General features: G+C 48.4%; 4 protein-coding genes across 4 annotated transcripts; 3 read left to right on the top strand and 1 right to left on the bottom strand.

Annotated features, from left to right (window-relative positions):
- Positions 1-9,535: 9,535 nt before the first annotated feature.
- AtWU_01916 (GSK family serine/threonine-protein kinase) lies at positions 9,536-11,172 on the top strand (the record flags this gene model as incomplete). The annotated part of the gene is made up of 7 exons (XM_035497030.1): positions 9,536-9,581; positions 9,674-9,846; positions 9,913-9,996; positions 10,119-10,467; positions 10,522-10,715; positions 10,769-10,973; positions 11,039-11,172. 7 exons carry the CDS (start codon positions 9,536-9,538, stop codon positions 11,170-11,172), a joined length of 1,185 nt encoding a protein of 394 aa, XP_035352923.1.
- A 1,552-nt stretch (positions 11,173-12,724) lies between these two features.
- AtWU_01915 (NCBP1 family protein) lies at positions 12,725-15,809 on the top strand (the record flags this gene model as incomplete). Its single annotated transcript, XM_035497029.1, has 7 exons — positions 12,725-12,788; positions 12,940-13,031; positions 13,103-13,209; positions 13,296-13,563; positions 13,628-14,574; positions 14,628-14,809; positions 14,920-15,809. The coding sequence occupies 7 exons, from the start codon at positions 12,725-12,727 to the stop codon at positions 15,807-15,809; spliced, it is 2,550 nt and encodes an 849-aa protein (XP_035352922.1).
- A 766-nt stretch (positions 15,810-16,575) lies between these two features.
- On the bottom strand, positions 16,576-17,731 carry AtWU_01914 (sterol desaturase family protein; the record flags this gene model as incomplete). Its single annotated transcript, XM_035497028.1, has 2 exons — positions 16,576-17,365; positions 17,463-17,731. The coding sequence occupies 2 exons, from the start codon at positions 17,729-17,731 to the stop codon at positions 16,576-16,578; spliced, it is 1,059 nt and encodes a 352-aa protein (XP_035352921.1).
- A 1,696-nt stretch (positions 17,732-19,427) lies between these two features.
- Positions 19,428-21,895, top strand: rcoA (putative transcriptional repressor TupA/RocA; the record flags this gene model as incomplete). The annotated part of the gene is made up of 8 exons (XM_035497027.1): positions 19,428-19,527; positions 19,766-19,847; positions 19,911-20,239; positions 20,312-20,847; positions 20,957-21,427; positions 21,495-21,627; positions 21,697-21,772; positions 21,871-21,895. 8 exons carry the CDS (start codon positions 19,428-19,430, stop codon positions 21,893-21,895), a joined length of 1,752 nt encoding a protein of 583 aa, XP_035352920.1.
- Between the last annotated feature and the right edge of the window lie 5,502 nt (positions 21,896-27,397).

Raw genomic sequence — 27,397 nt, 5'->3', positions numbered from 1 at the left:
AGTGACGGACCTTGTGATGGGATGGACTCCTTGCGTCGCTGAGGGACCCGGGTCATTCATCAGGGTCACCTGCGTTAGTCAAAGACCTTTTGCAACGAATGGAGTAAGAGCAAGATTTTATCAATTTCACGGGACATAGCCGACGCTGCATCGGGGACACCTTCCCTCATCTCGTATGCCATTGCCGGACGAGGGTTCCTGAGATGTCTCCTGGCAATACCCGTATTCTGCGCCAACATATCCAGTCTCCCCCAGCAAAAATAGCGGCCACTTTTGCGCTATGAACATGTAGCGAAGATATTTGGACGAGCATGACCTTTGCACGCCCTGATCATCTCTAAACCACTTGACACCTCGTGACTGCTACACGAAGGTTATTGTCAATAGTTGTAGCTCGATGAAGGAAATGCCAGATCAGACGATCAAAATAGTTCCCCGACGACAGAGAAACAAAGAAGTGATTCAGCAGTCGGACAGGAAAAGTAGGAAAGGAAGGGCAGCGGAGGACTAAAGAGTCCAGAACCACGATCACGATGATTATCTAGATAGTTGGTTGTCAATCAGAGCCACAACTAAAAAAGGAAAGATGATGAATAAACCTATACTAAATGTCAAGTAAATAGTATACCTCTTGCGGGTGAGCAACGTCATGTAACAAAACTACCATATGTAGATAATGCTATGCAGATACAAGGATAAAGGATCCATTCACTTCTCCAGCCCATTACCAAAAACAGTATACTCAACTCAACTCAGTCTCTCTCACTCTCTGGCCCGCCACAGCAAAGACGCCGTCTTGGACGCTAAAAAGATAGCGTGGTCGTCTGTTTGACCCAAACACACCATTCCTTTTTTTTTACCCTTTTTTCCTACGGAGCAGCAGGGGCCAAACTGGGATGGTAGTGTCACGCTTAAGTGGGAATCTGGTGGGTTCTCTATAATTATGGTCTGGCTGTAATTAGGCAATATTCTGGACTAGTGGATTAGTTGGGAATTGGAGGCACGCAGGTTAGTATTCTCCACCTTTACTCCGTAGTTAGTGTGAGGGGACTCCATTTTCTCTTACTCCATCGTTATAAGCTGTGTTGGGCAGGTGACTTCGAGGGATACTAAACACTGTTAGATACGTAGTAGGGCAACCTTGATTTTTGGTGGATGATACAGCATTTCAGTTACTGTTGTGCCTAGTGATGGCATTGTGCCCCGAGTAGACTAAATCCTCAATGAATGTCTAGACTCTAGAGGGACTTAGTGGGTAGTAAGTACTAGGAGGTATGGAGTCTTCGTTGTCCATCAAGAGTGGAATATTACACGACCTAATGCAAGCATCTCCTTACTGTATAGAATAATAGAAAACGGGAATACTTAGTACACAGTAGTACCTACAGGGTCAACTGCCTCGCAGATAACTTTTTTTTTTTTCCGGCGAGTCTAGGGCCCATTAAAGATGGTACTACATGAAATATATCAAGATAACCTAGACGATTTACATTCGTCACGGAGAGTCGGAAAGGAAGTAGAGCCATCGTGCCCGGTCATTAACTAGTCCATGTAATTTCAATCCCGCCCGATGGCACACACGTCTTGCACTACTGCGCTTTTCCCCCCGGTTTCTCCTCACTCTGGAGACTCCAGTGCTGCCTACTCCCCCAATGTAGCAGCTATTTTAGCCTCCATTCTATCTACTTTTACCTACAAGTGTCCTATCCTTCCACCTTTTCCTAGCTCGAGATCTGGAAAAGATTAAATCACGGAATCAGACCCGGTTACATGGACCTACTACCCACCAAGGTCCGATTCGCTCATCAGGCCTCACAAAAACCCCAACTGGTTGGGCCTCGTGCTGGTGGCAATCCTTGGGTCTAAATGCGAGGAGAAACCCATGGTTGAAGGTTCACGATGACCCTTTGCTGGCGGAAAGAAGGCCAACAGTTGCCCCACGGTGACATCATTCCCTATCTCTTCGGTTGGACATGAAATTATCTCGCTCGCTCGCACTCTCTTTCCCCCCCGTCCCTCTCCTTCGCTCTTCGTCCTTAGTGCTGGACCTGCTTGTGTGGTGGGTTTCTTGGGGGTTCTTCGTTGTTGATTTCAATAACAGTGGTGGTCATTGGGTCATGTTCCCTTGTTTCCACTTTTCCTGCTCCTGTGATTGTCCTTCAATGGTCGCCCAAGTAACTCTCACGCTCAAAGAGAGAGGGGGAGAGAGACACCTAACTAACTACCCCAGTCTTATTGGACGCTTGATCTGGCTGACACAAAGGCATCTCGGGACACAAGGAACAGGTTTCCGCGGCTGAATTCTTCCCAAAGTCTACCGTGAAGGGCAATAGCCAAGATGACACAACATACGGAGCAATCTTGACTCTTGAGAGACACAAATGTGGTGTTGCTATAGGGCCAGGTTTCATGGACAAGATGGCCAAGGCAGGGTTTGACTTCTGTGATAAGATCAGGTACATCCGTCCTTTGGTACACAGTAGAGCTGGGTTCATGCCCTGGACGATACTAAGTAAACGAAGTGCCGAGCTACCGCTATTGGCTCAGCCTTGGAGATGGCCGAAAACGCACCTCGGATACTTTTGGGGGGAGGGGGGGCTGGGCTGGTAATGATGTTGATCTCGGTTAAGGCAGGCACATTTCTTTGATCCTCCTGCCGAACATCTACAGGGTTGTCTTTTCCGAGAAACAAGCCTTGATGGTATTGAGAAATGTACTAGTCGTAGTGGTGGACACCAAATGTTCACATATATCAACGCTGTGAGTGATATAGTCCTGCCAATATGTACCTTAGTAGTAGGGTTTCAACGTTGCGGACATAACAGGCTCTCAGCCTACATAGTACGACCGAGGAGGTAAAGCATAAATTGCAGCAGGCCTTTCCGAAACAACAATGATGAAAAACAAAGCCATCGATGTCATCCATTTTACTGGTCTACCGTTCTACCCCTGCTTGTTGGCCTACAGCAGTCCTCATCATTATCAGATAGTAAACCATCATTGAGTCTGAACTACTAATTAAGAGCTCGGTATCACTTGTGTCCCAGCAGGGCCCCTAGTTTGTTTCACGAAAATCACATCATGATCTATGGAGGGATATCTGAAGCAGTGGTAGAATTGACCATTTGGTGGCCAATGGTTGTTACATGAGCTGCCTCACCGAGACAGCAAAGCTGCAGTCACCTGAGAGCGGGGGTAAAAAAAAAAAAATAAAGGAAAGAAAGAAAAAAGTCACCAACAACTTGAGCCAGTTGAATGTGATCTGCTGACGCTGTGTGGCCCCCCGGCGATCCGCAGTAACCAAGCAGCATGCCTTTTAGCTGCCTGCCGACCGGGCCAAACTCTGAAAACGAGAGCCAAGGATCAGTGAATGAGGTAACCCACCTCATGATTGCAATGGCCCTAAAGGAAGAGCCCTACATATTAATAATGTTTCATGATTCGTAGGAACTGTTAGCCATGGTATTATTGCCTGTCTCTCCTTGTTGATGGGTATGGTATGTCGGATGGTATGCACAGTGGCAGGGTGAGGCTGTACCTAGTAGAGCCTAATCCAAAGCATATGAACAAAATTGCCTGCACCTGAATTCACAAAGTCATGGTTTGGTAGATCTTTTTGTCGTATCGTTTCTTAACAATCACCTGACCCCTCGACTGTAAACAACTTATTTAGCTAGTCACGGTGGGTTCAACTAGGCCTCATTATAGACAATTATCGATACTTTGTCGAGGCATACATAGCACTCCCAGACTCTCAGCCTGCCAACTTCTGTGGTGCACCAAGCGCACAAATACGCACAGGAGGATTTCTTATGTGCATCAATCAGTTTGGTCCTCTTTGAGGTACCATTGAGTCGATGTGGGGCAATTCTTATATGATACTTGTTAGTGTGAATGCCAGGTATTGTATCTGTATTTCGAAACTTGAGGTACGTCAAGCATCAGCAAAGAGATAATCACATGTGGTATGTATGTTATTGGGTACCTACTCCCAAGTACGTGCATGCTCAGCTTATATACACACACACACCCCTCCCAGCAAAGTTCAATGAGATGTATAGACTGTCTGCAGTGTCACCGGAGCTATAGCCCGCATATAAACTACATATGTATGATTGATGCTAGATACGTAGAGAAAAAGAAAAGGGGGAAAAAAAAAGAAGAAGAATGAACCCAACGGATGTGCGTGGTCTCGAATTCGGTTTGCAGCACAGCTACAGATAGCTCGACTAGTCTATTATTCTTCCTCTACATCCATTCTTCTCCTACAGCTCATGAACGCAAGAGCCTAATGTCATTATGATTGACATTTTCTACCCTTTGTCAATATGCAACATACACTCTGACCTCGTCTTTAATTCGACGACACACCTGGATGAGTTTCGAGTGGCTTACCCCGACGCCTCCGAACATTAGATTTTTCAAGCCCTTCCCTGTCTCAGCTTGGTATGTGGCTGCAATTAGTCCCTCAAGTAAATTCAGTTGATGTAGTTAAGGTGGCAAATGAGAAGGTTATGGCTCAAGAATGGCATGCTCTCAATCTTAAGTAGGAGCTTTTCAAGTCGTGTGTTATCTGGGATTATGGTCTGCTGAGACCTACTGACCGTAGTAGCTGATACGCTTGCAAGTCTGCGCGGCAAGGGGTTTGCATAATCTCCCGTGCCGGTTCTCTGTGTAAGTGTTCTTGCTATTCTTACGCCCCAAAGTTCAGTGACTGTTAAGCTACTATTGAAACAAGTCAGAAAACAATTGCGAGAGATGTCCAATCGTGTCCAATTTCCAATCCCGACATGCCTCTGTGAGTCTCATAAGCAACCTACTTATGTCCATGTTTCTGAAGAAGCAAGCTGCAAGGATAGAGGAGGTAAGGGAGCTAGGACACGGCACAGAGCGTTTCTAGATAGTCCGACAACTGTTGTGTTGAGCCGATGAGTGAAAATCCATGTATGTCGGGCGGTCGTACACGATCGAGATGCATACATGCCAAGCCTTATAAAGCGGAATACTAAAAAGGAGAAATATGGAAAATGGTATTGAGGAAAAAGCAAAATTCCAAAAGGCGGAGGATTTTGTCTCTTTGAGCTACCGGTGACAGCTAAACGTGTGAAACATGAGCTTCACATGATCGCCTTTACTATCAGAACTACAATGACCCTTGCTACTATATTAAGAAGCCCAACATTAGCTGCTCCTAGTACTAAGTGGATAGATCATTAGTACCATATGCGCTTGCCCTAGTCATTGTGGGGTTGGCTGTAGAGGCGTCGTCTCTGATAGTTACTTAGTAGTGTAAGTCTGTTCTCATCCCGTGACTCTTCTTTTTTTTTTTTTGGATGATGTAAATTTGTGATATGTCATTCGCTTCCAATACGATAGATTTGTAACCCGACGAGAGTTTATTGCCGCTAAGCAACATGCCCATGCAAAGCGATGGCTGAGCTTACAAGAGACCGTTCGGATGAATGCAGAGTGGCAATTGCATCATGCGGTACGAATATATACAGCTAAGTACTTCCTCGACTGAGTACTTCATTTTCTGTTGAGGCGCTGCAGGAAGTACGAATCTCAACGATGTAGTAAATAGACTACTAAGAATACTCAACGGCTACAAGTATTGGTCTACTACTCAAGCGTGGACACGATGAGCATGGACCACGAAAGTGCACGTGGGCAAGGCATCGCCCACTGCATCCAGATCGTTTGCAGTATACTTTTCCTACTCCGTAGAACTTGAGCCAAGACTCTGAACTCTACACATGCGTTATGCATTGGCCTATTTTCGACACTGGTCAGACATGATGCCCTTATGATCCCGTATTGAGATGGTGATTATTGCTACGTCATGGCAGTATTGACATAGGCTCAAGCATCCTTTGTTGCTGTACCTGTGGCGTCGGACATAAACAGTCGCATGGTGACATGTTTATGGCCAGTCTTCCCGAGAGAATTCCAAGCCGACCTCGAACCCGACCGCAGTAAGAGTCAAGAGTACAGCAGGAGTACATATGCAGCCGGCCCTGGTGAGCAGCCCACCCGCCCTCCAAATACGTTGAAGTCTAGATCCTGGTCAAATATGCGGCGACCGAATACACACCCGCCTTCCTCCGCACTACTACTATCCTACCTTTTAGCACTTAGCACTTAACCCTAGTTTTCCGTCATTTTTCTTGGGTTGCGTGGCTTGATCTGTATTTACCATACGTATGCAATAGTACGGGTAGCCAATGAACGGGTTTCCAGTGAAAATCGCGGCTGGTCACTTGACACCCAGGGGCCAATGGCAGCACATGATGGCAGAACTACCCTGCCTGTCACCGGAACCGCCCAGTGGACCTCCTACCTCACGACCTACTTACTTTACTGTCCATGTCTGAAATCTTCATCGGGCTATGACATGGATGGGAGGTACTAGTGATCCAGGCACCTCTTCTGTGGCTCGCCTTTGGCTTTCCCGATCGGCATTCTACGGGCCGCGGGAAGAAGTTCTGAGATGGTTTGAAAGGCCTGGATCCCTCCAAAGCCTAGAGCTAGTTGTAGCTAGCTATTGAGCTCAACGGATATGACTTTCAAGATACACTAGATACGCCCCTAATGTCGATATAGGTTATTCTCGTCCCCAGATAGGGGGGAAAGATTGTTGAGGCGCGCGACTCACCGAGCCCTAGAAGAGCGTTGGTTTCTCTTCCATCACTTACGTACAAACTCAGAAGTACCGCCGTGGTTGCTAGTTAGTTAGTTACGGAGATCTCCTGACCAACCCCTCCTTTCTCTACTGCAGGGACAAGGAAGATTTGGTCTTGCTGGTCTTGTTCTAGCCCACCCCCTGTAAAATGCGATGCCAGGAATGGTAGGAATCAAGGCCATTGATCCCGAGCGTGGTCTGCTTGCATTGGTGGGGGAGTTAACAACCCAACATAACTAATGAGAAACATTACGATTGCGATCCAAGGGTGTTCGGGAATGGAGATGCACCACTTGCCCGTTTTAAGCACCACTAGATAGTCAGATACTGAACGACAATATTAATGCTAAATCTCGAACCCAAGCGCTCGGAGCCAAGGTCATATGCCCATTAGGAATGGGCCCTCATTCTCTCAATCCCAGCAGCAGCTGTCTACCTCCCGCCCAATCTGGATGGTTCCACCTCAAGTCCGTCATCATTATTCTCGACCTACTGATCTGCTCAAGTTACAAATCTACCATCAGATGTAACTTGTTTTAATGATATTTGTGTTTTATCTACTGTATACTTCTGGGCCTACCGTTCCGTTTCATATTCGGCCTAGGAATGACGCCAGCCGCGGACCCAAAAATGCCTCCTTTTCTAATCTTGAAGTGGGACATATACCAATCAATTATTTCTCGATTGACAGGCAGGGGTGTGTCACTTGGTGGGGAGCGGAGCAAGAACAGTTTCAATGTACAGGATATAGAATCTAGGAAGTGACCATCATACGTAGAAAACCTCATCAAATGTGTATATAGTGACATATCTTAGCGGCATCATCTAAGATGGGCAGAAGTAGCATCGCACCGCCTATCTACTAGCGGTACCCAGGTACCTTGCTTCCGGTAAGGGCAATAGCGTCATAGCCAGACGCAAAGACCTGGGGCAGAGAGCGGCCGATCCGGTATTGTATTGTATCAATACCTAGGTATACAGACACATTATTTCCATTCATTACGCCGCTCTCTCTGTCTCTCTCATTTTTTCCCTTTTCTACAATAGTTCCCTTAATTTTTTATTTTCCATTTTCTTTCATTCTGGCTATTTAATTTTCTTGCCCCTCCGGGGCCGAGCCCACAATATACCCTCATGCCTATGGAGTTTCATCATTAGCTACCAGTTGCCGTAATGGAATGGGATAATTAAAACAAGATAATAAAAAAAAAACAAAATCAGATTAAAATGGAAGGAAATGGAGTAGAGTGCTAAGATACCTATAGCTTTATATGGGGTACTCTTGACTAGGCTGGTGGGCTATAGGTATAAGTGCTCTCCTTATTATTATTAGTCCAACTGGGGCATTATTGTTCGAACGGGAATACTACCATCTCTACTCGAGGACGAACGCTACTGTGTAAAGAATGGTTATTCTTATGCCGGCGGCCATAAACAGCAATCCCTCAGGTTCTCTGTACCAATAATCCCAACCGTCATCATCCACATCTCTGTTGCCTCTCCACACACTGCCATAGCTCCGTGCCCATCGGTTGTTACCCAGGCTTTCTTTCTTTCGGGAAAGGTAAAGTTACTAACTGCTGTAAGTTGAACCACTCCCGCCCCCCTCCTCCTCCTCCTCCCCTCCTCCACCCCAAGCCAAACCCAAACGTTGCCTTCTGGGGCCTAACGGACTAGTAACAGACAGGGAGAGAACAGTAACAACTTAACCACATATTGAGACAGGCTGGTTTTTGATCGGATGCTAGTAATCTTCTCCCTCCTTTTGGTATTGGTATCTTCCTCCAAGAGTCAGAAAAGCGCCCGTGTGCTCCTGATTCATTGATTTCATTATTAGTATTATTACTTCTCTGAAAGAGAGGTCCCTCTCTTTTTTTTCTCCCCCCCTTTAACCTTTTTTATTTTTTATTCTACTTACTGGCCTCCCTGGTCAACGACGTCTATTACTATTCTTACTGATATCTCTTATTTGCCCGGAGTTGGCTCGTGTGTTCCTTGCCTTCTTCCTCTCCTCCCGGTGCTTTATTCCCGCGTTCCTGCAGCCCTCGCGTGTTCGGGCTTCGTCGTTCCATCAACGTCACCTGCTCAAGTCTCTCCTCTCTTACTATCCTCTCTTCCCACTTCCTTCTCCTCCGACCGACCATCCCTCCCTTTTGAGAGCCTGAGCTTTCTCTTACCTACACTTACTTATTTTACCCGCCTTTCCTTGAAATTCCACTGCCACACTTCTGCTGAGGCGTGAAATTCAATACCTACACTTTACACTCCTCCCTCCTCGAATCAGCTGCGGTTCGGTACTCTCTTAACTACTAAACTGCTACTTGCTACTGCTGCTGGTTCTTTCACACATAACTTCACTTTTTTCTCTTTTCTCTTTTCCTTTCTATTTTATTTTTTTTTCTCCTTCTCTTCGAGAAACATTTGTCCCTTCTATCCAAACCCTCCTCCCCTCCACCACCCACCGCTGCCCACACCAACCCCCTCCTTCATCTAAAGAAACCCGCTTCACAATCTTTGGGGCGTTCATTGCTCAGGTCTTGTGTCTGCAACTCTTGGCACGCTCCCCAAGTCCATTGGTCCCCTTGGTCTGAGCCTTCCCTTCTACGATTCGCCCGCCTGCTTCTCAACCTTTCATCTCACGCGCACCTCCACTCAACATCCACCGTTCGGATATTCCGCCCATCCAGAGCACCCCTCCCAACTAGTGCTCCACCGAGTACAGTCTGCCCAAAACGGACCTCACGCCTTACTTTTGCGTCCCTTCCCGACATCCGCTGTTGAAGTCCAGCCCTCCTTATTCTCGATAGCATCGCCCACGTTGCCGCCCGGTGTTGTCCCCACTAGCCGTCCGTGATGTCACAGAATAGACCTGGGGTCTTCTCGAGTCTGCGCATGGGTGGTAAGAGACGTGCCGTTCTTTACGCAATTGTTGCTGAGCCCATCTGCTGGACTCGATTGCTAACCTTTTCCTTCTTGTTTGCGATCATATAGAAGTCGTCCGCGAGAAAGTCCAGGATGGACTTACGGGAGAAACCAAGGAGATCTCCTATTCACAATGTAAAATCGTTGGCAATGGATCCTTCGGCGTCGTCTTCCAAACGAAGATGATGCCCAGCGGCGAAGATGCTGCAATCAAAAGGGTTCTCCAGGACAAGCGGTTCAAGGTATGCTAGGCCACCAATGCTCGTCATCGCCTACCCGGTCGCTAACAGTACCCCCTCCCCCCTCAGAATCGTGAACTTCAGATCATGCGGATCGTGCGCCACCCGAATATCGTAGAACTAAAGGCATTTTACTACTCTAACGGAGAAAGGGTATGTCGCTCTCCCTTCAACACCGCTTGCCTTCCTCTTGCTTCCCCTCAGTTCATGCTGCAACCCGTCTTGCTCGTCGTTTTACCTACTTGTCTGCTGACCATGCCATGGAAATGTCATAGAAAGATGAAGTGTACTTGAACCTCGTCCTCGAATATGTACCAGAGACGGTGTATCGGGCCTCGCGTTATTTCAACAAGTTGAAGACAACCATGCCGATGCTGGAAGTCAAGCTCTACATCTACCAACTTTTCCGTTCTCTGGCCTACATTCACTCGCAGGGAATCTGCCATCGTGACATAAAACCTCAAAACCTGCTGCTCGACCCGAACACCGGTATTCTGAAGCTGTGTGACTTTGGATCCGCCAAGATTCTTGTCGAGAATGAGCCTAATGTTTCATACATTTGCTCCCGCTACTACCGCGCACCTGAGTTGATTTTCGGCGCAACGAACTACACCACGAAAATTGGTATTTCTCTCAAATTCAACCCAGGGGCTCTGCGTATGTACTAATATACATCAGACGTATGGTCTACTGGTTGCGTGATGGCCGAGTTGATGCTAGGACAGCCACTCTTCCCAGGAGAATCTGGAATCGACCAGCTCGTGGAGATCATCAAGGTCCTGGGCACCCCGACGCGGGAGCAGATTCGCACCATGAACCCGAACTACATGGAACACAAGTTCCCGCAGATCAAGCCACACCCCTTCAATAAGGTGGGATCCCTTAGCGGAAACAATCTCGAGCGAAAAATGCTGATGTCCATCAGGTCTTCCGGAGGGCCCCCCATGAGGCCATCGATTTAATCTCCGCCCTGCTGGAATACACGCCGACGCAACGTCTGTCAGCAATTGAAGCGATGTGCCATCCATTCTTCGACGAACTTCGGGATCCTAACACCCGGTTGCCCGACTCGCGGCACCCGAACGGCTCCACGAGGGAGCTCCCTAATCTGTTCGACTTCTCCAGGCATGGTCGGTCTCCCTGAAATCCACTTATTTTGGTTGCCCCCCATACTGACGACCTGACACTGTCATAGAACTTTCTATCGCGCCCGCAATGAACAGCCGGCTGATTCCCCCTCATGCACGTCCTGCACTTGAGGCTCGCGGGTTAGATATCACCAACTTCAAGCCTCTTACGAAGGAAGAAATGATAGCGCGTCTTGACTGAGTCAACCCGTGCAAATCTGACGAACTACACGCCCTTACGTGTGCAAATATGTTTGCACCTGATTGCGGAAATTTGATGTCATGCCCTACGAGCTTATCTTCATGCATCAGGCGGTTCTTGAACTGGGGAAGGTTTATTCGAATCTGTAGACCTAATCCATAGGCTGGGGCATCCGGGAGCTGGCTTCTGTATGGCAGAATACTGAAAGACAGTGTGAAACGTGAGCATGAGGAGCGGGAGAAAGGAAGTTAATGGAAGAAAACAAAACAAAATATCAACAAAAAAAGGAAAGGGAAAAAAAGCAATGAAAAGAAAAAGAAAGGTTTCCATGGAGAGGGAGAGAGGTGTGCCGGGATCTCTGGGAGACTAGGTGGAGCAGAGGGAATTGTGACTCTTGACGACCACAAAAAGTTCTTAAGAGTGGGAGGTTTTAGTGGATCATGACCGTTTCACGCAAAGGGGTTGACGGGATGGTATAGCCTGGAGTTACTGAGGTGTCTGAGACAGCTCTTGGGAGGTAAAAAAGTGATACCCTTATTGCGTGAGTCTGCCTTCCGGGATCAAGTCTGCATAGCTTCATATCTCGATCGAACGGGCTCTGTTCACAAATTGCCGCATGTTTTATTCACAAGGGCGGAAAGATGAATATCCTACAAATGCGTCAGATATCTTTGAGGATTTCTTTGTTTGGATGCGCCATACCGCGTGCCTGTCAGTGTGCTTGAATATAGGTATTGGAGGTCTTCTTTCCCGACTTGCCGCGCTAGAGGCCCCGTTCATGCTGTTTCTGCTGTGAATTCATATCTCTTCGTCTCCGTTCTCATATTCTCGTGGTTCCTTCCTCTTACCTCTACCCTCACCTCTCTAGTCCGCCCCTTTCCTCTCTTCTAAGCCTCATACACTTGGCGTCGACGGCCATGAAGCTATCCAGACGATTCACCTATTTACCTACTTGCTGCTGTTCTTAGTCATTTATCCTAGAGGCCCCAAAGAACATTGCCTGGATACTCTCGTTCTCGTACTGTGTATAACCACAGCATTCTGTATCTTCTCTTCGTTTGACCTCTTCTGGCTTGCATGCTTGCAGTTTTCTATGGGTTACAAGTATGCTTTTGTGTTTTACTGGGATAGCATATACGCGTATGGGTATTACTTTGGTTTCAAATGTTCTTCAGCCACCGTAGCTGTGACATAGATGACACAGTCAGAACCTTCTCATTAAGTGTTATATATCAAATAGTAGTAGTTGAGTCCTCTCTGAACGCAGCACAATTTCCACGGCTCCATTGGAGCTCTGGTTGTGAAGACAGAAGGAACATGGTTAGATAATCAGCGGGACGGAGGATCCCGAGTCCCGACCAGCAGCTGAGCACTATTGATGTTTTGCTTCTTAGACACATGCCCTTCCTATCGCGACGGCATTACCGATATAGAGTTCCTCGCTGCTGCCGCCCTTAGAAGCTGTGCTGCCTACAGCTTGGTTTGGCTCCTTATTCTACCCAGAAGCAATCGTTGCGCGAGACATTTCGTGTGGACATAAGGCCCGCTAGCGATGGCCGACTACGAACGCCGACCTCATGGTCCCAGGGGTGGTGGGCGGAAGAGGCGCTACAGAGGTCAGTAAAACATGCGGTTCCGCTGTGATCGAGTCCTTGTGTGCAATTGCTTGCTTGCCAATTGCTATCATGCCCCCAGACTCCGTCTTTGATTTCTAGCTGGAGCTCCCCTCGTGGCCACTCACCATTAACAATTTCTTGGGATCTGCAGAAGATGATGACTATGACCGCCGCCAGAGGCGTCGATACGAGGAACCGCTTATTGTCAAGGTCCGGAGGCAATTGCTTACGATCGCTGAATCTGTACGAATACCCTCTTCCAAAAACTCGATAAAGTGTGGCAAGTGCCGGCACTCACTGCGAACGTTCTTTAGGCTGCCAGACGAGCAGAAGATGACGCTGTGAGCATCGCAAAAAGTGTGGCGGATAACTACGAAGATCAGGAGTTTAGGAACTCCTTTGTCGATATTGCGCTTGACCTGTATGGCTTGACTGGCTTGGCTGCCCCCCTTTGGCCTGTTTGAACCCCCGCCGAGCTCGGAGCTGACGGTGTTTCTATTATACTAGTGTTTTGGAGCAGCCGCTAAAGATCCCTTTCGTCGCCGCGACCGTTCTCATCGCAAATTTTCAGAAATCCGAGCTCGTGTCCGACGTTCTCAGTAGGTCAGGCGTGTGCTTGCAGAAGTACATTGACGCTGGCGCGTGGCGCGAGGTTAAGCTTCTTCTGCGGTTCCTGGGGTGTCTCCAATGTGTCTTCGAAGGGGATGGCATCTTCCCGGTACTGGAAGAGCTCTTTGCGCGCGCTGTCGACCTTCAAACAGCATCCTCGGAAGATGTAAGCGACGCCGATAAACCGACAGTCCCAAAGGGTCGCAGGTTCGCTAACGATGCGCATACAGTTGATCGGTCTGGAGCTGGTGAAAATTATCCTTTTCACCATTCCCTACGTAATGGCCTCCCCAGCAGCCGGTTTCGAGTCCCAGGCCACCGCACTTCTGGAGAAGACCGATATCATTGCTTCCACCCCTCATACTCTTGTGGACCTGGTTAATCCTTTCGGCCTTGAGAACGGCAAGCCAATTGCTACGCCAAGCGTTATCAGCCTCATCCAGAATCAATTACAGAAAGAGTCCGGCCGGGGCTGGGAGCTCGCGTGTCTTCCTAGGCCATGGAGAGGAGCGCTAGAGGCATTGAATGCACAAGAGCCCGAGGAAGCACAAGAGGGGCAAGAATCGCAAGAAAATGGCGCAGAGCCGAAGACTTATGAGAACGGGCCAAAGCATGCATTCCCTCAAATCACCGTTCCGAGTCCGGTGAAGAATGGAACAAGGGCAATTTTCCCTGAGGCGTACCTTTCCGTGTACGCGAATCAAGACATGGAAACAGTCCCTCCTACATCAGATATCGCATCTTCCTTGCTGCGTGATGCCCTTGTCGACACCATCAACATTCTTGATTTCAACCGCATTGCGACGGCGAAGTTCTTGATTGATGTCGACTGCTATTTTACTCCACACACCTTTGTGAAGCGGGCGACTCCTTTTGATAGGCTGCGCGATCTACCAGGAGACATTAATCTCTGGAAACCCGAAGATGTTGCTGTGGACGCCGTGTTTTCTCAACTATTCCAGCTGCCATCTCCCGAGCACAAACTGGTTTACTACCACTCGGTTCTCACGGAGTGCTGTAAGATAGCCCCGGCCGCTATCGCACCGAGCTTAGGACGTGCAATCCGTTTCTTGTATCGCAGCCTAGAGACAATGGATTTGGATCTAAGTCATCGATTCTTGGATTGGTTCTCTCATCACCTGAGCAACTTTGGGTTCACTTGGAAATGGAGTGAATGGTAAGGCTCATGAGCAGGCAGAATGCAGTGCAGATCGGCTAACAATGGCTCAGGATTGATGACTTGGAGCTGCCTCTCGTTCACCCCCGGATGGCCTTTATTAACGGCGCCCTTGACAAGGAGATCCGGCTGAGCTTTGCACAGCGTATCAGGGGCACTCTCCCTGACCCATACCAAGACTTGATCACAGAAGGAAAAGAGAAAGACACCCCCGATTTCAAGTACTCGTCTGATTGTAAGTTTTTCCCTCCCTTCGCTTCAGGTCCACTCTTCTCAGTCACTCCTATTTACAAACTCGACTTTGGCTGGGATTCAAAACGATTGGCTAATTTATGTTTCGTTCAGCCACTCCGTATGCGAATGAAGGCAGAGAAATCATGCAACTGGTCCGTAAGAAGGCTAGCGACGAGGAGATCCAGCCTTTTATCAACGCAATTGAAGAGCAAGCCAGATCTCTCGGTGTCGAAGACCCGCTGCTGCCTTCAACTGATGCCTTCGTTACGGCCATCTGCTTTGTTGGCTCCAAGTCTCTGTCTCATGTACTGTCCTGCATTGAACGGAACAAGGAACGACTCCTGGCCATCGGACCCCAGTCTGCACAGGCGAGGCGCCAGATTATAACCTCCGTCATGGAGTATTGGGTTGACCAGCCCGGCGTCGGAATCAACATCATTGACAAGCTTCTCAACTACACCATCTTGACTCCACTGTCAGTCATTGAATGGGCGCTGGTGGACAAGCTAGAGGCAGGAACCGTTCTTGCCAAGTCCCACGTGTTTGAGATGATCTCCGCCACTGTTGGAAAGGTCACCAACCGCCTGCGCCAGATTGTTGCCGCACGTACTCAGCCGGGACTTTACGAGCCGCAGCTCAGCGTCCTCGATGAGACGCTCAGTCGTGAGAAGGTCGATATGCAATCCCTTTTCAAGGTCATCGAAGACTCCATCGTATCAGTGGCCGGCGGAAGCAACGACGAGCAGATGGAAAGAGGAGATGGAAGTGGAAACTTGCCTGAGGATGAAATCATCCGGCAATGGGGCCAGCGCTGGCTCAGAGTGTTCCGCAGGAAAGCTGGCGTCGAGGAATCTTTCATTGCGGACGCCATGGCCACAGCTACTCCTGTCGGCACGGTCGCTCCCCCTCCGGCCCCGGAAGAGACTGGCGCTTCAGAAAGTATCCCCGCAGATGGGGAAATGGATATCGCTGAAGCCGATGCGAGCGTGGACATCGAATGAGCGTGGGAGCTTGGATCAGGCTGTAATCGGATCAGATATGCTTGGGGAAGGAGACCTTCAATCTTCAACTCCAGGATTTCTTTCCATTTTTCTCTTCGCTCTTCTGTATACATACATAAGTTAGGTTGTGGCACTTGTTTTATCTCGACCAATTTCAGCGGGTGAGGGCGTTCAAACTAAAAATCAAAAAGAGTAATATAACCACTAAAGAGGAGAAAAGAAAAATTAAGGAATAGCTTTAGTTCACTGAATCTTCTTGTGATGTTCTGCTAACATGAGTTTCTTGGTATTTCCCTGCTGCCTTTGTCAACTGAGAGGTGTTGTATCTACACCTATACATACATACAAGGACATATAATAATAACGTAATGTAGTGAATTTTTAGATTAAAATGTAATGTTGAAATCTCCGCTCCCCTTTCCGTTGATCGATCATATATATGTACAAAGCAAAAAGAAAACAAGAAATAAACGAACCAAACAGACAACTGGCCGGTACGATTCCGGTGTTCCTTCACAAGCAGGGGCATAACCAGTGACTCGAGGTTGAATTAATATAGACGTCTATAAAGGGGGCTGGAACAATTAATATACTAGGATCCGTGTTATACAAGACGTAGTCAGGGCGGCGTAGCGTGAGAAGGTCGAAAAATAGGGGGAAGCCATGAACTCGTTATGTGAAGTCTGGGCCCGGGAAACAGAGATAATCTCCATGGACCTGTGAGGTTGAGAACAGATCCCGTATTGACTGGTCATGATTCCCACATTCACAGGTTCTTCTTGGTCTGAGAATCAGCCAGGTACGCCCGATCATCGTCGCCTTCGACATCCTTGAGAATGGTTTCCATCTCCTTGGTCTGTCGCTTCCACTCCTCCTCGCCATTCTTTGTGTCGCGGCGGAAGAGCTCCTCGTTGGGCTTGCGGTAGCTACCGCCCAGACGATCCCAGAGGGTTGTGAACTGGCCATAATTGTAGTTGAAGTACAGGTGGTGCATGGTGTGGCAGGCCGCTCCGTTGATCACTGGGCTGTTGGCAACGTACTCGCCGTCGTGAATCAGCACGGTCCAGAGGTTGATGAACCCGAAGAGGAAGACGTAGGCCAGCTTCTGAAGTGGGAAGATGAACGGGAATACGTGGTAGGGAACACTCTGCGACCAGCCATCAAGCGGGTGAAAGGCGTGGGAGGCGAAGGGACTAGGCATAATCCACTTGTGGTGAGGCTTGTGCAAGGTCTTATAAATAAGCGGGTGGTGCAGGCCGCGGTGAATCCAGTAGATGCAGAGGTCGGTGAACATGATGAATAGCGGGAATTGCAAGATACTGTAGTAGGGGAATGGCTCTTCGGAGAAGGTATCATAGAGCTTGGCGTAGCCACGGACTTCGGCAACCAGAAAAGGGGCAGTCAACAAGGACATAACCGGCATTGAGCGCATAGTCTGGGCGATTTCCATAGGGATTTGGTTCTTGAGGTACTTAGGGTGGTGAACGGTGGTCTTATCCCAGATGAAGATGTAGGAAAGGCTTGCGGAAATGAAGTAGACGATAATACCGAAAATCCTGATCAAGGCGCACATAATGCGCCCACACAGTTAGCCAAAGGAAAGATTGGAAGGGGGGGAACGAACACCCGAGAAAAGAAGGCAAGTGCACATACCAGACGATCAAGAAGAAAGAAAGGAACTGACGATAAATATTGTTCCTTGGCCAGGCGCTCAAATAGGCAAACTTGGAAGGCTCCAAGTAAATCAATTGAGTAGCCGGTTCGTAGACAAAGGGCTGGGTTGCGCCAAAGAACGACAGGGTGCTGTTGGTGACGGTAGTGAAGCCGGGGAGCGAGGCGGATGAGGCAAGAGATAGAGGGAGAAGAGAGGCGTAGAGGCGATCACCAATGAAGGTGTCCCAGATTTCGAGGGCGATATCCATGGTGCCCGGATTTGAGCGGGTGATAATACAATATTATAAGGGTGGTATGCGGAACAAGGTGTTGAAGAATCGGGGGAGAGTTCGGATGGTTCGCGGGGGGAGGAAAGGGGGAAGGAGGAGAGTAGGGTTAAAAAAAATGATTGAAGTGCCAGCCAGTAGTGGTTGTTGGTAAGTACTACTTTTTAGGTTGGACAATTTGGGCGGGGGATCAAAGGGGGAAAGGAAAGAATGTAAAATTGGCGAGAAGAAGAATAGTTAGAAGAAAGGAAGGGGTAAAGAAGATGAGAAGAAGATGAAGATGAAGAAGAAGTTAAGTAATATAATTTGCAGAATGGCACTCATCTGCGATTTGGTGAAGGAGGAGCCTATCAGATGGCCGTGAGGATCACACCAGGCGGAACGAGGCCTGCCGTTCCGTCTGATTTGTTGTGAAAAGGGTGGAGATGGTCTACTACTGAGTAATGTATAGTTGTCTACATCTAACCAACTATAGTGATTAGATCTACAACATAAGTAAATTGTAAAGTGTTCTATCAGCGACTTAAGTGGGATTCTTGAATAGTACTAGGTAGTGATTTATTTGTGTTCCTTATCCCCTTCCTAAGGAAACTACAACCGCAGAAGGGGAGAAAAGAAAAAAGAAAAAGGTTCCAACGTGTATCTCCAGTTGGGGAGTAAACTACATCCGCAATTCCGGCCGATCTGATAAGGTCACGGGATGATATGGTTTAGTAACGTATGTGCAAGTTGCACACTTTCTGTATTGTTGCAGTATTGCGGCGGCTATGGCTGCATTTAGGTGAGAAGTCTATGTTTAATACGGTCACACTAAGCGCCGTACCTTCTTTTCTGTCTCGACAGCGAGTCAGTTAGCTTATTTCCAGGAGATAGTGGGTACTAGAGTGTCAATTGTGAGTCTTTCCGGACCTTTAACTACGAAGCAAATAGGAGTATAGATTTGTGCCTCAACATGTTACTTTTAATTTGATATATAGTATGTACGAAGTAGACTATACTTCAATGTCTGGCCTACTTGGGACTCGCTTCGGGCGGCAAAGCGGGCACGTCCATTGGGCGGTGGTGGTTCTCCGGACCCGGAACAGCCGAGCGTGACCCGGAGGAACCTTACCTAAGAAAGACTAACGAACTCGAACCTGAACTGAACGGACCTTCAACTGTCACTTCATCTCGCTCTCCTCCTCCTTCAGCCTCAGCTTCTGCTCCTCCTCCCCTCTTCCCTTGTCGTCCCTTTATCGTCTCGCCTTTCATCCATCGTCCGCCCCGGATCGTCGTCCACGCGCAATTATCCCCATTCAACATCCTTTCCCCCATTTTTTTCTACTGTTTTCCCCTTTCCGACCACGTTGCCGCGCCGAGTCCTCAGGGGCGCGCTGTGATGCGGCTGCGGTGATCGATTTCCTCACACCAGTCTCTGTCGCCTAACAGCGACTCCCGTCGCCCATATCTTCTTTTTTTTTTACCCCGGAGTCGCGGATTGCTCTTGCCGTTGAACTACTTATCCCTTCGGCGTCGACCACCAACCATTCCCCCCCACCACAACCACTGACTTTCCGCCTAAGCGACTTTCGTTCCTACGTCTCGTTGTTCGGATTGTCCACCCCTCTATTGTTGCCCAAGCGAACACGGGATAATAACAACACAAATATTTCGCGCTATGTATAATACTCATCGCGGAATGGTTCCGGCTCCCAACTCCCGTCTGACGGAGTTGTTGGACCAACTGCGCCAGGAATTCGAGAATCAGTCTCGAAGCACTGGCGAGTTTGAACATCAGCGTATGTTTTGTTATTTCCTTGGTCCTCTGTGCTATTTGGATTGGCTTTGCGACGAGAACTTTGCTTGTCACGGCGCGTTTCCGTCGGGTTTCACCTTGTGGCGCAGGTCAGCGGCGTACGGGTGAACTCCGGAGTTTTAATGCAATGGAGAGCATCTTGTGTCGCCCAGATTTATTATTGTTATTGTCATTTCCCCCTTTGGTGTAAACTGCTGACGCTTGGTTTCTACCACCCCTAGTAACCGGACAGCTTCAAGAGATGGAGATGATCCGCCAGAAGGTCTATCAACTGGAACAGGCACAACTTAAGATGAAACAAGAGTACGTTACTTGGGCGGCTCATCTTACCCAATAGCTGTACTAACGCCTTATCCATCATTGTAGTTACGAAGCAGAGATTCGGGTGCTGCGACACGAGCTTGAATCTCGTGGTGTTCAGCCCGTGTCATCTCACATTGCCGGCCCGGCCCAGCACGCTGGACCTTCTCAGGCCCCGCCACCGGCCCTGGGTCACGGCCCTAGCAATCTGTTTGGTGGCATCATGACCAACCAAGGAGGTAGTGGCCCCGGTCTTCCAGTTGCCCCTCCCCCTCCCCAGGATCAGCAGCCTCCCCAGCATACCCTTCAACAGCCTGCTGCCGCGGCCCAGCAAGGAGCGCCGCAACCACCGCAGAGCTCTTTTGGAGGATATCAGCCTGGTGCTGCTGTGAACGGTATGTTATGACTATGTTTGAAAGACAGATTGCCTGACCTCTGACCTTGTGATCGCCTCGATCTCTAAACAGGTTATGGACCTCCCCCTCCTCCTGCTGCCTCCCCCGGCCCTGGCAAGCGGCCCCGTGCTCCTCCCGGTCCGGCCACTCCTCAACAGACCCACCAGCTGGCCTACACATCCGATCCCCGCGTCTCGTCGCCGCAATTGGCCCGCCCCACGCCTCCTAGCCAGGCTCTCGTGCGAGATCGTCCGGGAAACATGCTGGCCAATTGGAATCCTGACGATCTGCCGGCGTCACAGAAGCGAGAGGGTGCCGATTGGTACGCCGTGTTCAATCCCGAGGTGCAGCGCGTGCTGGATGTGGAACTTGTTCATCACCTTGTCCACGACAGCGTTGTGTGCTGTGTTCGTTTCAGCCGTGATGGCAAGTACCTTGCGACCGGCTGCAATCGCTCTGCGCAGATCTTCGATGTGACCACTGGTCAGAACGTTGCGACGTTGCAGGATGAGAATGTGGACAAGAACGGCGACCTTTACATCCGCAGCGTCTGCTTCAGCCCTGATGGCAAGTATCTTGCGACTGGCGCAGAAGACAAGCAGATTCGGGTACGTGGTCCTGCTTTAACATCACTAGTATTATTGTTGGCCGCTTTGGTGCGCTGTTATTCGAATGATTTCGTAGCTAACCCTTTTTTTCCTCTTTTCTTACCGTTAGGTTTGGGACATCAATGCCCGGACGATCAAGCATATCTTTACCGGTCACGAGCAGGATATCTACTCTCTTGACTTCGCTGGCAATGGTCGGTACATTGCATCCGGGAGTGGAGACAAGACTGTTCGCCTTTGGGATATCCTGGATGGCAAGTTGGTCTACACCCTGAGCATCGAAGACGGTGTGACCACCGTGGCTATGTCCCCAGATGGTCACTACGTCGCCGCAGGCTCTCTCGATAAGAGTGTGCGTGTTTGGGATACCACTACCGGCTACCTTGTGGAACGGTTGGAGAGCCCCGATGGACACAAGGACAGCGTGTACTCGGTTGCCTTCGCCCCCAACGGCCGCGACCTTGTCAGTGGTAGTCTGGACAAGACCATCAAACTTTGGGAGCTCAACGTGCCCCGTGGCGCCTACCCCGGAAGCGGAGTTAAGGGTGGTAAATGCGTCCGCACTTTTGAAGGTCACAAGGTAAATACATACTCTCCGTTAGCAAAAGGCCAAGACTCGTTTCGTGGTTGCTGACCTCATGGATTAGGACTTTGTGCTCAGCGTCTGCCTGACTCCCGACGGACATTGGGTCATGAGTGGTTCTAAAGACCGCGGCGTTCAATTCTGGGACCCCATCACCGGAAATGCGCAGATGATGCTCCAGGGACACAAGAACTCAGGTGCGTACCTAAAACCTCCGAGCACTGTCTCTTGCCAGGTGGTCTTGGCTTTTGCTAACTCAGTAACAGTCATCTCCGTGGCGCCCAGCCCTACTAATAACCTGTTCGCCACTGGTAGTGGTGACATGCGGGCAAGAATCTGGAGGTACGTTCCTACTGGCCTACAAGGCGTTCATCGTCCTGGTGGCTTTCTGTTTTCTTCTCTTCTATCATGAACATTGTTGACAAGGTCGCTCCGAACAGATACTCTACCTACACTGGACGGTGATGAGAATGATTTGGGAAAGCTTTGGCGCAATTATGGAATTATGTTTCTTCTTTTCGAATCTCCCGTTTCCGATTTTGTCTGCGTGCCGCGTCTTGTTCGACGTCACTACCGGGATTTGCGTTGCAAAAGGCCAATTGCTTTATTGTCACAACTCCATGCACGGGGAAGTGACCCTGGGGTTTTTTTTTTTCTTTTCCAAAGGAGACGAAATGCTACAAGCGAAGCGAAACAAAAAAAGAGGAAGAAAACGAAGCACGATAAAATGGCTGTACTGGTAGTAATTTCGCGCTGATTACGTGGTTGTGAATTTATTCTGAGGAAGCTGAATGCAATTATCACGAGAGCAGTGTGATGATCGGTAGGGGTGCAGGCGCTTCCTTAGCGGTTGCCATCGCGCAGAGATGACGACAATCCAGAGGGCTTGTTGATTGCGGCATATTGTAGTCGGCTGAAAGACTAGTCACCCTCCCCGTTCTTCAGTTGACTTCATAGTCCGTACAATTGACCGGCGACAACAAAGTAGACATCGGAGAGCACAGGGATGTGCTCCGTTGGTTACCTATCTCCATAAGATCACCCTTCAATCGGGATATCCGCAGTCCCCGTGACGGGCACCTGCACGTTGCGGGGGAGTTGAGTTCAGTAGTCGGCACTACTATTCGGTCACCGTGCGTATGAATGCATACCCATAGATCTATGCTTGTATTGGGCATCCACAAAAAAAGGGCCGGCAGCGCCGTCACTAAGGGGCATAGGCTGCCATACGATCTCTCGGGGTTGAACTAGCATCGGTAGTAGATGCAGGTTGTTGAGTTGGTCACGGACCTATGTCCTCGCATTATGAATGACTGCAGTAGCGGCGTACATCGCATTGGACATACATATTGAGAATATATAAACTCCGTGGTCCGTAGGGAATCCACTCGGTGATCTATGGGTCTAAAGCGAGATCGATACCTGCCTAGTTGGCCAGGTCCACGGACTTTTCCGGGAAGGCTAAACACAGCAGGTGCACCAAACTTCAAGGCATTGGCGTAGCCGCCGCCACTAAAGGGAAATCATAGGCTTCCGTCATGAGCTAAATGGAGTTCAGTGTTGAAATGTGGCAAGGATCTCTGGGTCTGTGTCAACCACAAAGACATAACTATGGAATTCAATTGGCAAGCATCAAGACGGTCAGATCAGCACAGAAAAACTCTTGTACATACTGCATTGTGAATAGTAACAGCTTGTAATTGTTCCGATCAAAATGGTGCATCGCCATGGTCATGCTCTGCCTGTGTATCTCGTCGTCTTGTGCGCATACGGCACAAATCCCTTAGAGGCAGTAAGTACGAGGTGTGGACTCGGCATGGCTTCACTGGTCTAAGGGCAAGCAAGACAGGTAGATCCCGGACAGTATTCGGTAAAAGTCACGATCAACCAGGGCTGTACTCAATCGTCCTCAGTGTAGGAGTACGTAGTTGGTTGGAAAACAAGTGGGGGGAGGAGCTCTGGATGGTCTGCCTGCGGATGACGATCCTCCAACTATATGGATCCTCCCTGTGGGCTTTTTTGAGACTGCTCCCACTCGCAGTGTCCGTCGAAATTGACATAAACGAGGCTCGGTAAGGGCCCCCGGAAAAAGGCCACTCATTGCGTAGGCCATGCCCGCGGTGTGATGGGAACAGACATGCTGCATGGGCATGAGACAACCCAGCAGGTGAGATTAGTTATAGGTTAGTAATTGCGAGGGCACAGACATGACTAGCTACTACTAGTCAGTTAGTAGTGATACCTACTGTGGATTAGTTAGTAGATTGGTTAATAGTCATTTAACAAGTAACTAAAAGTAGAGAATTAATGTGTCGATTCCGGGGATCCATCGCACCTGCTCCACTGCCCCGTTAGGTGCTCCGTTCCTGATTTTCCAGTCCATGCGGTGTGGCCGATGGTTCCTTCCTTCCTCGGGGATAATGTCACGTAACCTTAGTGGTAAATAAAGTAAGTAAGCTCGTATTTACAAACAAACCAAGTCGTGATTTTTCCCCCTCCAAAGTCGGTAATAGTATCTAGTCAATTGCCTCTTAACACAGCAAACTGAAGTATGTGAACAAAATAGCACCCACCCCCATGCAATTGGATAAGTCTATACTGAGTTAAGGCCTTCATATATGTATCTCTCTCTCTCTCTCTCTCTCTCTCTCTCTCCCTCTCTCTACTCAATCATTCACTTTTTTAATTTGAAACATAGTAATGAGTAAGAAAAGCCGAAGCGTGTGTGAACAAGTAATTTTAAAAAGAGCACCCTCCGTAAGTCATGTCAAGTCAAAACCATGGTCACAAATGTGACATTATCAGGTACCGTCGCGATACGAGTCGAACCGACTTTCAATCGGCTTTTGTTCGTCACAGACCCGGGCAGTGCTAGCCGGCACTATTGATCGGACGCGATTTTCTCTCCTGCATCTTCTGACAAGCAGCCCCCTGCGATCACGAGGTGGTGAAGAGGGTGGTGCATTGGGCAGTCGACCTACATCATGCGTTACGTGCTGCTGCGAGCAGGCACCAGCCGGCGCCTATATCGCCGTGGGGTGTCAAATCTGACTTTTGCTCCCAGGCTCTCCTTTCCCTCATTTCTTTTTCCCGAGCAGGAGCCGTGATGATCGACTGGCGGATCTCGCTCGGGAAGAAGGGGAGGAAAAAAGGTGGAACAGGGTTGGTGTGGCTTGGCGGAATTTCAACCTGTACGAGTTTCTTGTGCATCCTCGATAAGAAGTACAGATTGGGATTATAAGAATCAAGTAATAAATTATTTAACGATATTGTTTATCGTGGAATCCGCGGTCATGCAGTATAGTTAGCACCAATGTCTTCTCCTGACTTTTCTCTTGAACCCGAAATTGATTAACAGTTGGGCACTCAGCATCTCCTCAATGATATGAGCGTTGCTAGAATAGATCTGATCATTACGGGATAGCAAATCCTGGAATATAGAAAACTCGTTGCTGTGCATGATGGGAAAAGTGGATCAAGCAGACAGACACTGAGGCTGTCTTTAGAAGCTGCTGACTCCCATGAGAGGATTGAATGCCGATGTACCAGGGTGGATCATCACGACTAAACTTACTTGTGCATGCCTGCCTAGTATCTAGGTAACTAAACTAGTCCTCACGAATCCGGAGAAGGTCAGGTTCGGCTAGCTCTAGACTGGCCTGAGCTAAGCTGCTGTGTTTAGTGTTGACACATAATTAATCTGTATCATCATGGTACATACATGCAGACTGTGCATGAACCATACTTGATGATTTCGGGTCTTCACGGGAATGGGCATCTAGAGAGTAGAGAGTAATATGAGTAAGCACCTAGTATTTATATGATTACTGCCTGCGCGCAACAGAAACAACGAACCCTGAGCATATGTTGATTACCAGGAAAAAGACCATGGATAAGTAAATCTTCAACATGCAAAGACACATACAGTTAAAACCGACTAATGGTTGTTCCTATGATGTCACCGATCATCTCACTTTCTTCTCCTGACACTGCGTGAAACCGCAAATGTGATACATCTCACGACTGTCAGCTTTCGCATCTCCTTAGATCCCATGTTTGAGATTCGATCGTTGTGGATCAGCTGCCGTCGCCTATGGATGTGCGAGTCACCACTCCCTTCACCCGATCCAAACACGCGAGGGATAGTATTTTTCTTTTTCTTCCGTTTGTCATATTTTATAGTTTCAAAATTTTAGTTCTTAGTTATCATTCATATTTATAGACACTTTTTTTTTCCTTTTTCCCTTGGGGTAGTAAAAAAGATTGTAGTTCTGATATCCACAAATATGTCTGCTTATGTAGGTATGTCTGTCTGTCTGGCTGGCTGGCTGGTACCTACAGCCCGTGCAGTAAGGTTACTGTATGTAAGAGTAGTAGGTTTGAACTTTGCCGCAGTCTAATCCAATAGATCCTCACTAGGGGAATCCTTGGCCCTCGGGCCCACAATGTCGGGAACGCAGTGGTCGCTGTCCACGATCGATGAGGCCGGGAATAGGAGTTTTACTTATTACATGGTATGGAGTAGATGATTTGTATGGCTCTTTGGCCCCAGCATCCCCTCGATGTGGAGGAGCACGGTTCAGCTGGAGCACGGAGTGATTTCTCAGAGGCCTCACCTATCTCAAGACCCTATTGAGTTGGGATCAGTAACCAAGTCAAAAACTTTGCCTCATAGAATTAGCGTGACCTAAAGAGGTTGGGCGATGGGATGGAACTGTCCGTCACCTGTAAGTGTAAGATCCACGGGTCATGGCTGAGTTTGAGCGGTTCCGAGATGAAGGCCCGGCCCGTCACAGCAACGGACAGGTAAGGATAAGGGAAAAAGTCTCGCCTTCAGAGTACATTCAGTTCTTTATTCATCATAGTCAGATGTATCTTATTCTTAAACCACAATTTTTCCTTTACCCCTTTGTTTGAACTTGTATTCATAATCTAATTCAGATAATTCATCTTCATCCCTTTCATCCCGCGTATAGTTATACATCAAGTCAGTGTAATCCTTCCGTAAGGAAAGAAAAAAAAAATTCCTTGTTCAGCAGCTCTACTAGATCCGATTGATTGATCGTTCAATGACAGCAGGGCGTGCTCCATCAGACCTGAACAGTGAAACTTCAGTGTCCAGTCATGCGAGAGGATCCAATGTTACACAGAATCAAGGAAAAACGCAGAGAGTGCAATGAGTGATCGGACACAGTCTGTCAACCTCGGACTTTGGGGACGACAATTGCATTTTGAAATTATTAGAATACAATCCCGTAATAAATACAGAAAGCACTGGCCAAGTTAATTGATACGTCAGGCACTACAGTCTGCACTACCTTAGTGTGGTTAGTTACCTGCCTAGTACCCACATTAGCATGTTCCCTATTTCTCTAACCTTACTCGCCCCTATACTTCTAGGTTTGCCTGAACCGAAACGAGGAAAGCGAGGTAGATCTAAGAGAGAAAGGAAGATACCAAACAGAAAGAAAAGGCTAGAGCTATGGCCAACATTTCTGTGGTCAGCGACTGTTTGAGTCTAATACAATATTGGTACCTAAAATTACTGTTCTTGTCAGCCATCCATCCAACAGCACCAGCGCGCAACAGAGTCTTGCATGTTTCGACCTGGAGGTGAACCCACTTTTTCAGGGGTAAAAGCATACAGAAGTACATGGTATTTCATAAAGGAATTCAGATGATGCAGCATTCGGTGCTAAGAAAAGAGTCAGAGTGGGGTGGGTCATGGATGGGGGGGAAAGACAACTGGATCTCATTGGTGTCTACCTTTTTGATAAGACAGGAAAAGGTCCTGCTGGACTGGCCAAGATGTGTTTTGAGCCCATCAACCATTGAGATCTTTTACGTTCCCGATGATATTTTACTCCGGATAATACCCATCAGTTGGAATTCTTGTAAGGTTCTTAGCTTCATCCTGACCAAATAACAACCAGTAATACTAGGTTACCGGGCCAATCTATCAGCACG

This window comes from Aspergillus tubingensis (assembly GCF_013340325.1).
Source record: "Aspergillus tubingensis WU-2223L DNA, scaffold_3, whole genome shotgun sequence".
Taxonomy (NCBI): domain Eukaryota; kingdom Fungi; phylum Ascomycota; class Eurotiomycetes; order Eurotiales; family Aspergillaceae; genus Aspergillus; species Aspergillus tubingensis.
Note: the sequence above shows the minus strand (reverse complement) of the source record. Positions and strands in the feature narration are given on the sequence as shown.